The following is a 14,069-nucleotide window of genomic DNA, read 5'->3' as shown; positions in this document are numbered from 1 at the left end:
GTTGTGACGTTTAGGTTAGCAGTGAGTTCCCTTGACGTTATGACGTTTAGGTTAGCACTGAGTTCCCTTGGGCCACACAAAGCCTTAACCGTCAAACAGAACATTTGCGCGAATACAAGCAACTCAATCGGGACCAAGACAAACATTATGATACTATTCAAGTTTTTTTAGGGGTGGGAAAATAATAATAAATATATGAGAGAGAAGAATGGTTGTGCTTGCCGAAGGCTTCAGCTCACCCAATTATAACTCAGTCCATTAGGGTTAGGGTTAGAGCAGTACAGCTGCAGTAACGAGTCTAGTTACAGCTCTTTCAATGTGTGTGTGTGATAACCGTGTGTCAGTGATAAGCGTGTGTGATAAGCATTTGTGGGATATGTGTGTGTATACTGATAATCCACTGCAGGGGATGACATGCATGGGATCTCTGTGCCATGTGATCTCTGTGCCATGTGATCTCTGTGCCATGGGATCTCTGTGCCATGGGATCTCTGTGCCATGGGATCTCTGTGCCATGGGATCTCTGTGTGTGGTGGGTTGCTTGGGTGTAATAATGAGTGTTTGTGTGCACGTGCAAGCGTGTGTGCGTGTATGCATGTGCATAGAGAGAGAGACAGAGAGAGAGGGAAAGAGAGGGAGGAAGATAGAGAGACAGACAGACAGGGTTAAGGTGTATGATGTTTATAAGTTAATAATGACAGAGAGGGAAAGAGAGGGAGGAAGATAGAGAGACAGACAGGGTTATGGTGTATGATGTTTATAAGTTAATAATGACATGTGTTGTCCCTTTCCTGTGGACCGCTTTGATAAAATGTTCTAACCTGAACAATGAATGTAAAATAAAACAATTTGAACTGACAAAGAGATGAGAGCGAGCAAGATGGATAGGGAGGGAGGGAAGGAAGGAGGGAGGGAAGGAAGGAGGGAGGTGGTCATCTCATCTGAGGGGATGTAGGTGTTTTGATACAGAATCCCAGATAGAACCACAGACATGATGGTCACCATGACTACAGTACAGTAACCACGATAATACGATTCCTGTGGCTACAGTCCGGTCACTATGACTACAAAGTAGTTGCGATGACAGACTGGCTACAGCATGGTCACCATGACAACAGTAAACTCACCATAACAACAGTAGAGTTACCATGACAGCATGATCCCTGTGGATATATAGATGGATGGACTGTAATACTTTAATCACTGCCTGTGGGAAACTCACTGAGTCCATAAAATATACTCCAGCCATCTTATTTTACTCATGCCCAACAGTTCTTATACACAACACTCATGCCCAACACTACATGGAGATGGTGAGGGTCTGAGGACTGCAGCCTTGAGAGAGCTGGTGTAGCTAAGATAAACATTCTCAAGGTCTGTGTCGTCCTCCATACCTCCTTCTCCTCCCCCCCATCCACTCCTTTGTTATACAGCTGATCCCCTTCTCTCCACTCCTCTTCCTCACTTCTCCTCCTTTTCTTCCTCCTTTTTACTCCCGTCCTCTCCTGTTACCCTCTGACCTCCCCTCCTCCTCCCCTCTTCCCTTCCTCCTCCCCTCTCCTCTTCCCCTCCCCCCTGCTCTCCTCTCCCCTCCTCTGCTCTCTCCCCTCCTCCTCTCTCCCCTCCCCTCCTCCTCCTCTCCTCCCCTCTACTCCTCCTCTCCCCTCCCCTCCTCCCCTCCTCTCCCCTCCTCCTCCTCTCCCCTCCTCCCCTCCTCCTCTCCTCCCTCCTCCTCTCTTCCCCTCTCCTCTTCCCCTCCCTCCCACCCTCCTCCCCTCCTCCTTTTCTTCTTTCCTCTCCGTAAAGTGAAAGATGTCATCAGAGCTCTTCTCAGCGTAGCTCTGCTAGGACCTCAGAGATCCGCTCACGTTACCATGGAAACTCCAGAAGAGCGGCAGAGGAGAGGTTGGGATAGATGGAGAACGAGGATGTGAAGTGTGTGTGCATGGGTCTTCTGAAGGTAATGTAACCTGATGATATGATAGTTTGAGTGGCAGTCACGTCTGTGACGAGTCCCGGAGCAGCCCGTTACTACGGGAGACTGATGCTAACACCAGCCTGTAATTCTGGGATGTTGTGCATCAACATACATTCAACCACAATGTCTCATGCAGACCACTCACTTAATTATCAATACAACCAATGTCCAGGAGACGGATTCACAAGGCAGGTTATAACAATGTCCAGGAGACGGATTCACAAGGCAAGTTATAACAATATTCACTCTGCATCCAGACTTTCAGATCCGTGCAAGACAGGATGCAGGTCAGACATCTACCCGGTGCTCAGGTCAACAGATGTGTTCCTGCTACCCTGCTCAAGTTCATCCTATGTTATTGTGGGTGAGTTAATACTTTATATATATATACATACTTCAGAGTTCATATATCATCATAGATTAGTTCATATATTATCCTGGGTGGGTTGTTATGCTAGGTGAGGAATATCATCCTTGGTAAATTATTGGTGAATTTTAACTGACACTATGCTGTGTGGTTTAAATGATCTTGTTATGAATGTATATTATTCTGGATGAATTACTGGTACCCTGGATATATATCTATATATATATTAATTTGTATGTCTGCTAAATGCATAAATGTAAATGTATGATCCTGTGTGAGTTAATATGATCCTGGGTGAGCTAGTCCTATACAGGGTGAATAAAGGCTATCCAGGGTGAGTTAATGTTATCCTGGGTAAGTTAATACTATTCTGTAATGAATGTATTTTATTCTATTATCCTGGTTGGATTTTTACGCTAGATGAGTTCATGTTATCCTTATGATCATGTTGAGCTAAACTACTGAACTACTAAGTTACATTTACATTTAGTCATTTAGCAGACGCTTTTATCCAGAGCGACTTACATAAGTAGAGGGACATTCTTCCCGAGGCAAGTCGGGTGAAGTGCCTTGCCCAAGGACACAGTCAAATGGGCACAGCCGGGAATCGAACCAACAACCTTCTGATTAATAGCCCAACTCCCTAGTACCTGATCGTCCGTCTCTCTGGAAGTCCACATGGTACCACTCTCCATCATTGACCTTCTTGTTGACCGCCCTGGTCTTGGTGGTGCCTGAGCCCATGTCCAGCAGCAGGTACAGGTGGCCGTCCAGCATCTCAATGGCGAAGAAGTCCACCTTGAGGGCCTGGGGGCTTGCCCCCTCCTTGGGGGGCTGCCGGGGCTTGCCGTGGCTGAAAAGGAGCAGGCCGTTGGGCTCCGTGGTGCGGAAATCGAAGGAGATGGAACCGGTCTTCTTGGCGTTCCACTTGTCCAGTGTGATGAAGGAGTCCGGGGTCTCGAAGGTGATGGGGTCGAGGGTGGCTACGTTCTCACACTTGAAGGCCACCAGCCCATGGACCTTCATGTTGGGGTCGCCCTGCTTGGCCAGGCGAGACAGCTCGAGACGTACATCGTTGTTCTTATACACCACCTGGGTAAGGAGAGGAGAAGAGGAGAGGGGGAGGAGGAGAGGAGAGGGGGAGGAGGAGATAAAGCAATCAGAATCAGCTTTATTTGCCAAGTTTACACAACCAAGGAATTTACCATGGCAGTAAGGTGCATATGGTAAAGGACGAGCAGGAGGTGGAAGAGGGGAGGAGGAGCAGGGGGTGGAGGAGGGGAGGAGGGGAGGAGGGGTAGGAGCAGGTGTGCTGCTAATAAAGCCCTCAGCTGATCTCTCTGTAACTCAAACACACAGACACACAGACAGACAGAGAGACCGACAGACAGAGACAGACCAACAGACAGACCAACAGACACACAGACAGACACACTGACAGACACACAGACAGACACACTGACAGACACACAGACAGACACACTGACAGACACACAGACACAGACAGACACACAGACACACAGACAGACACACACACACAGACAGACCTCAGCCTCTCTGTTGGCAGCAGCTTGACCAGAGGGCAGTATATCTCATGGTGAATGTGCTTCTCTAATGGCTTAATCTATACAACCAACTGTAAATACAGAGGACCTGAACAAACAACCAGCTGCTTTCATTAGCAACATCAGACACACTTTTCATTAAGGTGCCATTAACTACCCTGGAACTACATAGAAATCCAATATTAACAACATTGCAGTTACTTAGGAACTGATATGTAGTTACAGCAGTAAGTAATAACACAAGTTGAACTTGGTAAGGGGAGGTTGGGCTTTGACCACCTGGCTGAGCGTCTGGTTTGGTCTGGGTTAGGGACTGGCGTCAACCAAATAGAAACTTTTCAGCAGCTGAATCATTCTTCATCTTTACAGAGTTCCTTCGGGAAAACAAAGTCCATCAAATTTTTTGTCTGCTGCTGTTCTGTCTGCATAGCGGTACAGAACTCAGGGCCCACCTCTCTGGCATGACTCCAGGAGAGAGACGTGACTAAGCTGAACTCTACAGGGAAACAAAAACAATCTAACCAGAATCTCTGTCAGGGAGTGAGGAGGAGGGTGCTATCTGCAGAGGGAGACAGGGAGGGAGAAAGAAGGAAGGGAGAGGGGGAGGGAAAGGGAGAAGAGGAAGGGAGAGGGGGAGGGAAAGTGGAAGGAAGAAAGGAGAGGGGGAGGGAGAGTGGTAGGGAGAAGGGAGGAAGGGAGAGGGAGAAGGGAAGAAGGGAGGGAAAGGGAGAAGGGGAGGGAAAGGGAGAAGGGAGGAAAGGAGAGGGGGAGGGAAAGTGGAAGAGAGATGGAGAGTTTTGGGAGAGTTGGGTTCTGTCTGAGGGGTTTCTGTCTGAGAGGGTTCTGGCTGGGAGAGTTAGGTTCTGTCTGAGAGGGTTCTGTCTGGGAGAGTTAGGTTCTGTCTGAGAGGGTTCTGTCTGGGAGAGTTGGGTTCTGTCTGAGAGAGTTCTGTTCGGGATGCAGGACCTGTGTTTCAGCCACCAGAGCATGCACACGTGAGCCGAGTGGCAGTTCCATCCATCATCACGTCGCCTCATAACGATGCTTAAGCCGAGGCGGCGCAGAACGGCATTCTGGGTAGTAGGCAGGTAGGGAGGGAGGGTTAGGATCGAGGCATCACACAGCTGGTCTGGTTTAGTGGACCAGCCTGCACACTCCAAGCTTCTGCTGTGTTGGAACTAGGCTGCATACATCAAGGGTGAGACAACCATGTCATCACAACACAGACACTGGAGAGAAGCAGGGGGGAGGGAGGGAGACGGGGTGGGCATGTTGATGGGGGAGGGAGGAAAGGACAGGATATAGGGTGGGCAACAGTATCCAGATGGGAGTGTTTACAGAGCGATCCACCTCCACTGCAAGTTACAGCAGAGAACCTTCTAGAACAGGCTGTTGGCCCCATAGCTAGCCCTTAACGAGCGGCAGAGCCCTAACGAAGGAAGGGCGCTAACGAGCGGACACTAACGAGCGGCATGGACATGTGGCCTCAGCCCGCCTGCTCATTAAACACTCCTGCCTAGGAATTTCCTCTAGGTTCTGACAGACCCACACTCTGCAGGAGGGGAATGTAGGACAGGGGGAGGGGGGGACAGAGGGCTGGATGCTGGTGTGGTGAGAAAGAGAGACGTGGTGAGAGAGTAAGGGTGCTATGTGGGTCAGACGAGCCGTTAAGGAGCACCGACATCTAAGATGTACATTCCAGAATGCAAACTGGAGGAGGCGGATGAAGAACCTGTTCTGACAGAGCTCTCTCTCTCCTCTCCCTCCCCCTTTCTCCCCCCTCCCTCCCTCCCTCCCTCCCTCCCTCCCTCCCTCCCTCCCTCCCTCCCTCCCTCCCTCCCTCCCTCTCTCTCTCTCTCTCTCTCTCTCTCTCTCTCTCTCTCTCTCTCCTCTCTCTCTCTCTCTCTCTCTCTCTCTCTCTCTCTGAACTGAAGAATGTAGTTTCTGACAGCAGCTTTAGACATGTCCATCTCCACATCATCACCAGGGGGGATCTCCCTGCTGGTGACCTGGAAACTGACTTGGCTCATTTAAGTGTGTATGTGTGTGTGTGTGTCACCTCCTTCAGACAGCCCATAAAGTTGTTGCTGACGGGGGATCCAGGCAGGTCGGCCGTGCTGGGGCTGCCCCCCACGTAGAAGAAGTCATCTGAGCCCAGCATGGTGTAGTCCTCCTGGGTGTAGCCCGTGGTGGTCAGGATGCCGTCCACTGAGATGGTCACCTGCACAGGCACACGGAGAGCACAGGATGTAGCGGCGGGCAGCAGGGCCTCGCACGCTCGCTGGCCTGGCACCCTCAACACTGTCAAACCCATTTTCATGTCTGTTTTTGTTGTTTTCTTGCGTCTTTATTTTGTTTTATTAGTTTGGGAGGATGCTAGCCTCCAGGGTTGGGTTAGTAGAGGCCAGGATGACTGGCAGGTTAGTGAACACACCCGACTGCAAAAGTAATTTAGCAGACACAAAAATGAGGAGTTAGTAAAAGTTGACGAGGGTTAGTCGTAGCTAGGGTACATATGGATTCAGTTCTGCACTTCTGAGAAAAGAACAGAAATAGAAAATAAGAGAATGGTGGTGAGTTTTACTGCAGGCAGATGGCACATTCACACACACGGGTTAGCACTGGTTAATGAAACCATGGTGAAACAGCGAAAACCAGCAAGCCGCCGTCTTGGTTTTCTTTTTGCGAGCGAGCAAAGAGAGAACACACCCATGGACAGAGGGGCAGGGCTTGAGGAGTGGGGAGGGGCCTGAGGAGGAGGGGAGGAGCCTGAGGAGGAGGTGCCTGAGGGCTTGAGGATGAGGGGCGGGGCTTGAGGAGGAGGGGAGGGGCGGGGCTTGAGGGGGCGAGGCCTGGTGCTCTTCCAGCCCATGCAGAAGCGAGGGGGGCAGGGGGCTGTTCCCATGGCAAAAGAGAGAGAAAAGTAAAAGCACCAAATAAGGAACACACACACTGCTGCCATGACGACACAGCAAGCAGATGGTCAGCGTGGAGAGGGGGCGGGGCCAGCATTCAGAGACATGATGGCTGACACCAATCAGAGGGCATGAAGGCTGAGTCCAATCAGAAGGCATGCCATGCACAGTGAATGAAGGTTGACACCCAAGGAGTTTGAGAGAGGGGGGGGGGGACCCTACTCGTCTCGGCTGGATGCAAAAAAAAAAAACGCTAGAAAAGATGCTCCTAAAAAAGGTTGGGGGTCAAACGAAAACTAGACAGGAAGTACAGGAACTGAGGAGGGAGGAAGGAACCCACACATGAGTCCAAACCAAGCAGTGAGAGGAAGCAGAGAGGTACCAACCGCAGGTCCACGTTCTAATGACGTCTACAGTCCAAAGAAAAGAACACAGAACCAAACGAAGAAACAAGTAAAGTGATAGCTACCGAACAATGGAGTTTGTTTACCATAGCGTGTCCAATGCCTGAGTGCTTTGTGGAAAAGGGGGGAGAAAGGAAATTATAAAACTGTGAACAAAATACGGACCGTTACTCAAAAAGGATATGATGGTCACTAGCGTTAGTACATTGTTAATAAAGGTTAAAACAGAGAGGTTAGTAGAATGGCACATTCCATGAGTGACATGTTAGTTAGTTTCATCCAAAGCATGTTAGTAACAGAGAGAGGACAAAATAAGTTCTACAAGAAAAGGAGCAGACTGAAGTCCCTGGCACCTGTTCTCCCCAGGAACTAGAAGGTTCCTCCAGCCCACTGCCAGCTGTGTTTCTACTGCAGGAACTAGAAGGTTCCTCCAGCCCACTGCCAGCTGTGTTTCTACTGCAGGAACTAGAAGGTTCCTCCAGCCCACTGCCAGCTGTGTTTCTACTGCAGGAACTAGAAGGTTCATCCAGCCCACAGCCAGCTGTGTTTTTACTGCAGGAACTAGAAGGTTCCTCCAGCCCACTGCCAGCTGTGTTTCTACTGCAGGAACTAGAAGGTTCATCCAGCCCACAGCCAGCTGTGTTTCTACTGCAGGAACTAGAAGGTTCCTCCAGCCCACTGCCAGCTGTGTTTCTACTGCAGGAACTAGAAGGTTCCTCCAGCCCACTGCCAGCTGTGTTTCTACTGCAGGAACTAGAAGGTTCCTCCAGCCCACTGCCAGCTGTGTTTCTACTGCAGGAACTAGAAGGTTCCTCCAGCCCACTGCCAGCTGTGTTTCTACTGCAGGAACTAGAAGGTTCATCCAGCCCACAGCCAGCTGTGTTTCTACTGCAGGAACTAGACGGTTCCTCCAGCCAACTGCCAGCTGTGTTTCTACTGCAGGAACTAGAAGGTTCCTCCAGCCCACTGCCAGCTGTGTTTCTACTGCAGGAACTAGAAGGTTCCTCCAGCCCACTGCCAGCTGTGTTTCTACTGCAGGAACTAGAAGGTTCCTCCAGCCCACTGCCAGCTGTGTTTTGTACTGCAGGAACTAGAAGGTTCCTCCAGCCCACTGCCAGCTGTGTTTCTACTGCAGGAACTAGAAGGTTCCTCCAGCCCACTGCCAGCTGTGTTTCTACTGCAGGAACTAGAAGGTTCCTCCAGCCCACTGCCAGCTGTGTTTCTACTGCAGGAACTAGAAGGTTCCTCCAGCCCACTGCCAGCTGTGTTTCTACTGCAGGAACTAGAAGGTTCCTCCAGCCCACTGCCAGCTGTGTTTCTACTGCAGGAACTAGAAGGTTCCTCCAGCCCACTGCCAGCTGTGTTTCTACTGCAGGAACTAGAAGGTTCCTCCAGCCCACTGCCAGCTGTGTTTCTACTGCAGGAACTAGAAGGTTCCTCTAGCCCACTGCCAGCTGTGTTTCTTTCACCAAAAGATCAGGCAAATTAGTCTGCTGTTGTATCAACCCAAAACAACAGACAGGCGACATTATTTGATTATATTCCTGTTTGAATGTTTTAAGCTTCCCCTGGTACTTTTTGCGGTGTTTTAAGGTGAATAACACGTAGAGATGTTAAAACACACTTGGTCATCTCAGGTCACCGATTCCAACTGCCACTGCATTCTGTGCTCATAACTGCTGACTAGGCTTGGCCTTTCACGTCTGGCCTTCTGTTCTCCATGTTGATGTGTGTTTGTAGAAACACTCTTCTGCTGCTGCCAGTACACAGCAGGCCAGGATCAGGGTCTTTATGTGTACCCCTGGTTCCTGCGGTGGAAACGAGGCTTTAGGAACTAGATCAAATATTCCACTGGGGTTTAAGCTGTGATTCTAAGGTTCCACACACCACAGCTTACTCCAACCGTCACCCACCACCCCCATCTCCACACACCCCCACCTCACCTCCACACACCCTAACCCCCTACCCGACCTCCACACACCCTCCCCTCCACGCACCCCCACCCCCCAACCCCCACCAACCCTCACCTCCCCTCCACGCACCCTCACCCCCCACCTCCCTCCCTCACCTCCCACCCACTCTCTACACGTCATACAGCCTTTGCCCACATCTCCACCCTCCCACTGAAACCACCACCCCTCCTTATTCCCCCACCCCACACAGCACCCAAACCACCACCTAAACCAACCCCACACCTAAACCATCCCCCCCTTAACCCCCAAAACACCAACTCTGTTATCAATATCATCACACCTTCTTACAGTTTCACATGGTATTAGTACTAATCTGCTATATCTGATCACCATCTTACCATCTATGGTAGTCAGATCACTATTGCTAAATCTCCACCCAAACCCAACAAAACCACACAATCAGCAATCCTTTACTTGAATCAAATCATAATTTCATAATGATAGTATAAATACTATCCCTACAAATAAGGGCAATAGTAATGTTGTTGTCTTGACTGACTGCCTCTTCTTCCTTCCTGTTACCTGCCGCAGGTTCCTGGTAACCTTGACGTCATGCCAGTCATTGTCGTTGAACTTCCCGTTAACGGGCTCCACCAGTGCCTCGAAGGCCCCGGAGCCCAGGTTGATGACCAGCGACACGGCACCGTTCTTCAGCGCCAGGTTGACGTAGTCGGCCGACTTGCCCGTGTGCAGCATCAGGCCGTTCCTCTGCAGCGTCTTGAAGGAGAGCGTGATCTCGTCGCTGCTGCTCTGGATGGGCTGCAGGGACAGGTCGTAGCAGAAGAACTCCGAACCCTTGAAGGTCACCACATACTCCTCCTTCCCTGGAGAGGAGAGAGGGGTGGAGAGGAGAGAGGAGAGGGGTGGAGAGGAGAGAGGGGTGGAACAGTAGAGGGGGGAGGGAGATGGAGACAGGTGTTGAGTTGACACCAGTGGAACATTCACTTCTGTTGTCCACACAGAGGACGAGGATGTCAGGTGTAAGTATGCCAGGTCAGCGGAATGAACCGTTTACTTCATGCAGTGGTGTAGTGGTGTTTGGGTAATGTGGGTATACTGTGAATGTATAGATCCCCACCACACGCATTAATCTAGACGCATTTCTCATGATTTGCAGGGGTGTACGGTCAGTCGTCTCTTCCAAAGTAGATATAGGGTAAATCCCTCTCCTCGGAGGAGGGTATACCCAGCTCTACACCACTGCTTTCATTCACCTACACATGGTTCCATTGATGAATCAGAACTAATCCTGAAAGTTCTGGTTCAGTTCCTCACCTGGGTGATTAGATGCAGACTGTCCCCAGCTTACCTGTCCTCCAACTTGGGTCCTTCTACATACATACAGTACATACTGTATCTACATACACAAATCTACATGCACATTGAATGTGGATGGGTTTCCCATACATTGATTTATTTGTGGCGACCCGCCACCCAAAAATTTGACAGCCACAAATTAATTTCAATAAATGTATATTTGTTTTACTGCAAAAAAAAAATCTTTGTACAGTTGCTTCTTGCCCCGCTTGCAAGCTACGGAGGTCTTTAAAGATGATGTCCCCATTCATTTCTATGGAAAGTGCTCAGTAGCGCAGTGAGGCAAGCGAGAGCGCAAAACGGACCGCGCCATCTTTCCAGAGTGACTCGTCCGGTCTTGCGCAGCACAGTGGATCGCCTTGCTCCTAGCTCCGAGTCTCATGCATGCTTGCAACTAGCTGTACACGTCATACTTTGCGACAACCAGTCGTGAGCGTGTGAGCTAAGGCATTGCAGTAGAGTTAGAAAACTGTCAGAATGGGGTACAAGCCCGATCAAGAAGCAGATACATCATGTAAACTTTATGAAAATCAATGCTATTAGTACTGTATGGTATTTCTTTCACTCAGCCATCTGACTCCCTTTTACCCATTTCGGATTGGTTTCAAACTTAAAAATCAATACAACTTCATTAGAAAACTAGTAGCATGAGCAAGATTCGAAAATAGAACAAACATTATTGGGTAGATAGTTTAGGATATGTTGACTGGAGTTAATAAAATAAAAATCGACCGGACAAGAAGGGTACCTAATCGGAAATGCAATACCACCAACATCCACCGGGGCCGTTGCCTCAATCCGAGGAGCGAGGGTCTGGGTCTCACTCTTAGAGGGGCCAAGATGGCGTCGGAATGACAAGTTGTGTTATGTCTAACTTTTTTCTTTGGATGTACCCGCAGTAATTTTTCGTTAATTGATTTTTGCATAAAAAAACGAATCAGTAAGAAGTAAATTATTACTTTATGAAACATTAAAACAACCTATATATATTTTAAGATAGCTTTTGATAATGAAGTAATTGGTACTAGTATATTTGGCTAACCTCTATGATGGAACACCCCGATGAGATTGAAGATATGGAGGCCGCTATTGCTTTGGAAAAAAGAAAGATCAAGGATACTCATTCTTATGCTTGTAGTGCAGAGGCTGGTGGGGTTTGTGAATCTTTCCAGTCACTCCCATCAAACAGAATGCTTTGAAGAAGAAGTGAAGTGAACCTTCTTTGTGTGAGGTACAAGACAACATTATCAGTGTCCTCACAGCCAAAATCAACGAAGGAGCCGACCATATTGATGAAATTGTGAAACGAAACGCAGTTGGCAATCTTCAAAAAACCCTTGACTTCACGGTAGAAGAGGTTAAAACTCTTAAAGAAGAGAACAGCCATATCAAGAGAAGGTAGAACAACACGAAAAGACAATCGCCGATTTAGTAAGTAAGACTAATAAGGCTGAACGCTATAGCCGTAGATGGTGCCTCAGACTTCTCGGTAAGGTCGAAGGGCCAGAAGAGAAAAATATAGAACAAAAAACGAAAGAGATCTCCAGAAAGATATTGCCGAAAGATGAAGGAAATACCACTGTAAGGGACATTGATGTAGGCCATCGTATAGGCAGAAAGCTCGAAGATGGCATACAACTGACACGTCCTTTCGTCATACGTTTTACCTCCAGAACGAAGAGGGATTCAATATGGAAATGTTCAAAGAAGAATAACTACCTCCTGAAGAATGTCTGCAATTCAAGGAAGATCTCACGTCCTCCGACAACGAATCAGCTATGGCCAGCAGTCAAGGAAGCACATGAAAAGTGTCTCAAAGTCTACTTCGTGGGCACCAAAGCCTACTTCGTGGGCACCAAAGCCTACTTCCTGGGCACCAAAGCCTACTTCGTGGGCACCAAAGCCTACTTCGTGGGCACCAAAGCCTACTTCCTGGGCACCAAAGCCTACTTCCTGGGCACCAAAGCCTACTTCGTGGGCACCAAAGCCTACTTCGTGGGCACAAAAACCTACTTCCTGGGCACCAAAGCCTACTTTGTGGGAAGGAAAGAAGGAAGGAAAGAAGGAAGCAAAGCGAGCGCTGCAAAGCGCTCGGCTAACACTAAAGCGATTGTTTCGGCATCTGATCGAATTTTTCCATGAGCCCCTAACCTGCTAATTCCATTGCAGGATGATTAAATAAACCATATTATATGATTTATTTGGATAAACAAACATGTTATTAAGATTTTACTACGTTAGTTGTAGACTATAGCCTATTTGTTTCAGTTTTCACTGTAACTTTGCGCCGCCATCTTACCGACCGACTCACTAGCAACACTGACAACAATGATCAGAGTAACCCACCACAAACTGTTCACAAAGACACAATCGCTTTGTTTCTCTTACCTTCATGTTCTTTCAATGAGTATAAACACATCTGACATTAAAGAACATTATCCAGATTAATGACAGCTAGCCGTGAGCTAAGTGGCACTAAGATGAGTGCTAGCAAGCTGTTACTAGTGCCACTTAGCTAACAACTCGCTACGTAGTCAGAGTAAACTACCACCAAAATCACCATCCAGCCACAGCATATTGATAAGCATCCGTACTCTTGAAAGCCTTCAAGCTATCCACAAGATACATTTATGTATCATGGAAAGCCAAATGGGGCAAGCCTGGGGCATAATAATCGAGACAAAAGAAAACTGGGGGGAACAAATAATCATTGGAGCCTGAAATTTTCTCCAGATATGTTTCTCTCTCTCTCATTCAAATGATCAGTGTGGGCGGCCATACTGGGCGAGATCGGTCATGAATATGGCGGCGTTCTATTTGGTAGTGGCGTAGGTGGCATCTATGAATCACTTAACACCCAACTTCATTGCGCTGGTAACAAACGGCCAACCATATGTTTACCCCGAAAAAACTATATCCGATTAATTCTCAAAATGTAAACATTTTAAAATAAAAAACCCAGATTGATGATTGACTGTCAAGCCAACATACTAGTCAGTTTTTTCAAAACAGTGTTTAAGAGCGAGATAGACGAGCTGGCATACACTCAAGCAGAATAGACACCAAAACCCCACAGGCCACATCACAAACTCATAGGCCACATCACAAACCAGCGGACAAAGATTGGAAGATTGACGATGCAAAGTTAAGGGTTAGGGTTAGCTCATTTTCGGGGATGCTCATTTTCGGGGATGCTCATTTTCGTCCAACACCCTAAAATCATTCAATTTATTTGGCTAATTCACTGGCTAGTTCACCCCTACAACACTAGCCTAACCTACTGAATGAATTAATGAATGAACAAACGATCTAACCAAACTATATTAATCTCGAAGGAGGAAATGTGGAAATTAGGTTAAACTGAAACAAGGAACGTGGTGTATAATTGTATGAAATGTATGATGAAAATCGGTTAGCAATTTCACCAAGCAAATGCCAAGAAATCGGTTGCTGTAGTTTGTCTTTCAACTACAGTTGCAAAATCCGCGATGGGACTGAGCTTGAATAGCTTCGATGACTTTTTGTAGTACAAAATGACTGTCAATCAAAA

The 14,069-nt window shown here is 48.1% G+C and overlaps 1 protein-coding gene across 1 annotated transcript in view; it reads right to left on the bottom strand.

Annotated features, from left to right (window-relative positions):
- Positions 1-14,069, bottom strand: part of LOC124473677 (neurexin-1a-like) — a 111,744-nt gene that overhangs the window by 38,143 nt on the left and 59,532 nt on the right. The window contains exons 4-7 of the mRNA XM_047029309.1: positions 9,725-10,026; positions 7,316-7,339; positions 5,970-6,131; positions 2,996-3,437 (exon numbers count right to left, since the gene is read on the bottom strand). Of these exons, the coding sequence (XP_046885265.1) occupies positions 2,996-3,437; positions 5,970-6,131; positions 7,316-7,339; positions 9,725-10,026 (930 nt within the window). The remainder of the gene's footprint in view (positions 1-2,995; positions 3,438-5,969; positions 6,132-7,315; positions 7,340-9,724; positions 10,027-14,069) is intronic.

This window comes from Hypomesus transpacificus, chromosome 11, assembly GCF_021917145.1.
Source record: "Hypomesus transpacificus isolate Combined female chromosome 11, fHypTra1, whole genome shotgun sequence".
Classification (NCBI taxonomy): domain Eukaryota; kingdom Metazoa; phylum Chordata; class Actinopteri; order Osmeriformes; family Osmeridae; genus Hypomesus; species Hypomesus transpacificus.
This window is presented reverse-complemented; position numbering and strand designations above follow the sequence as displayed.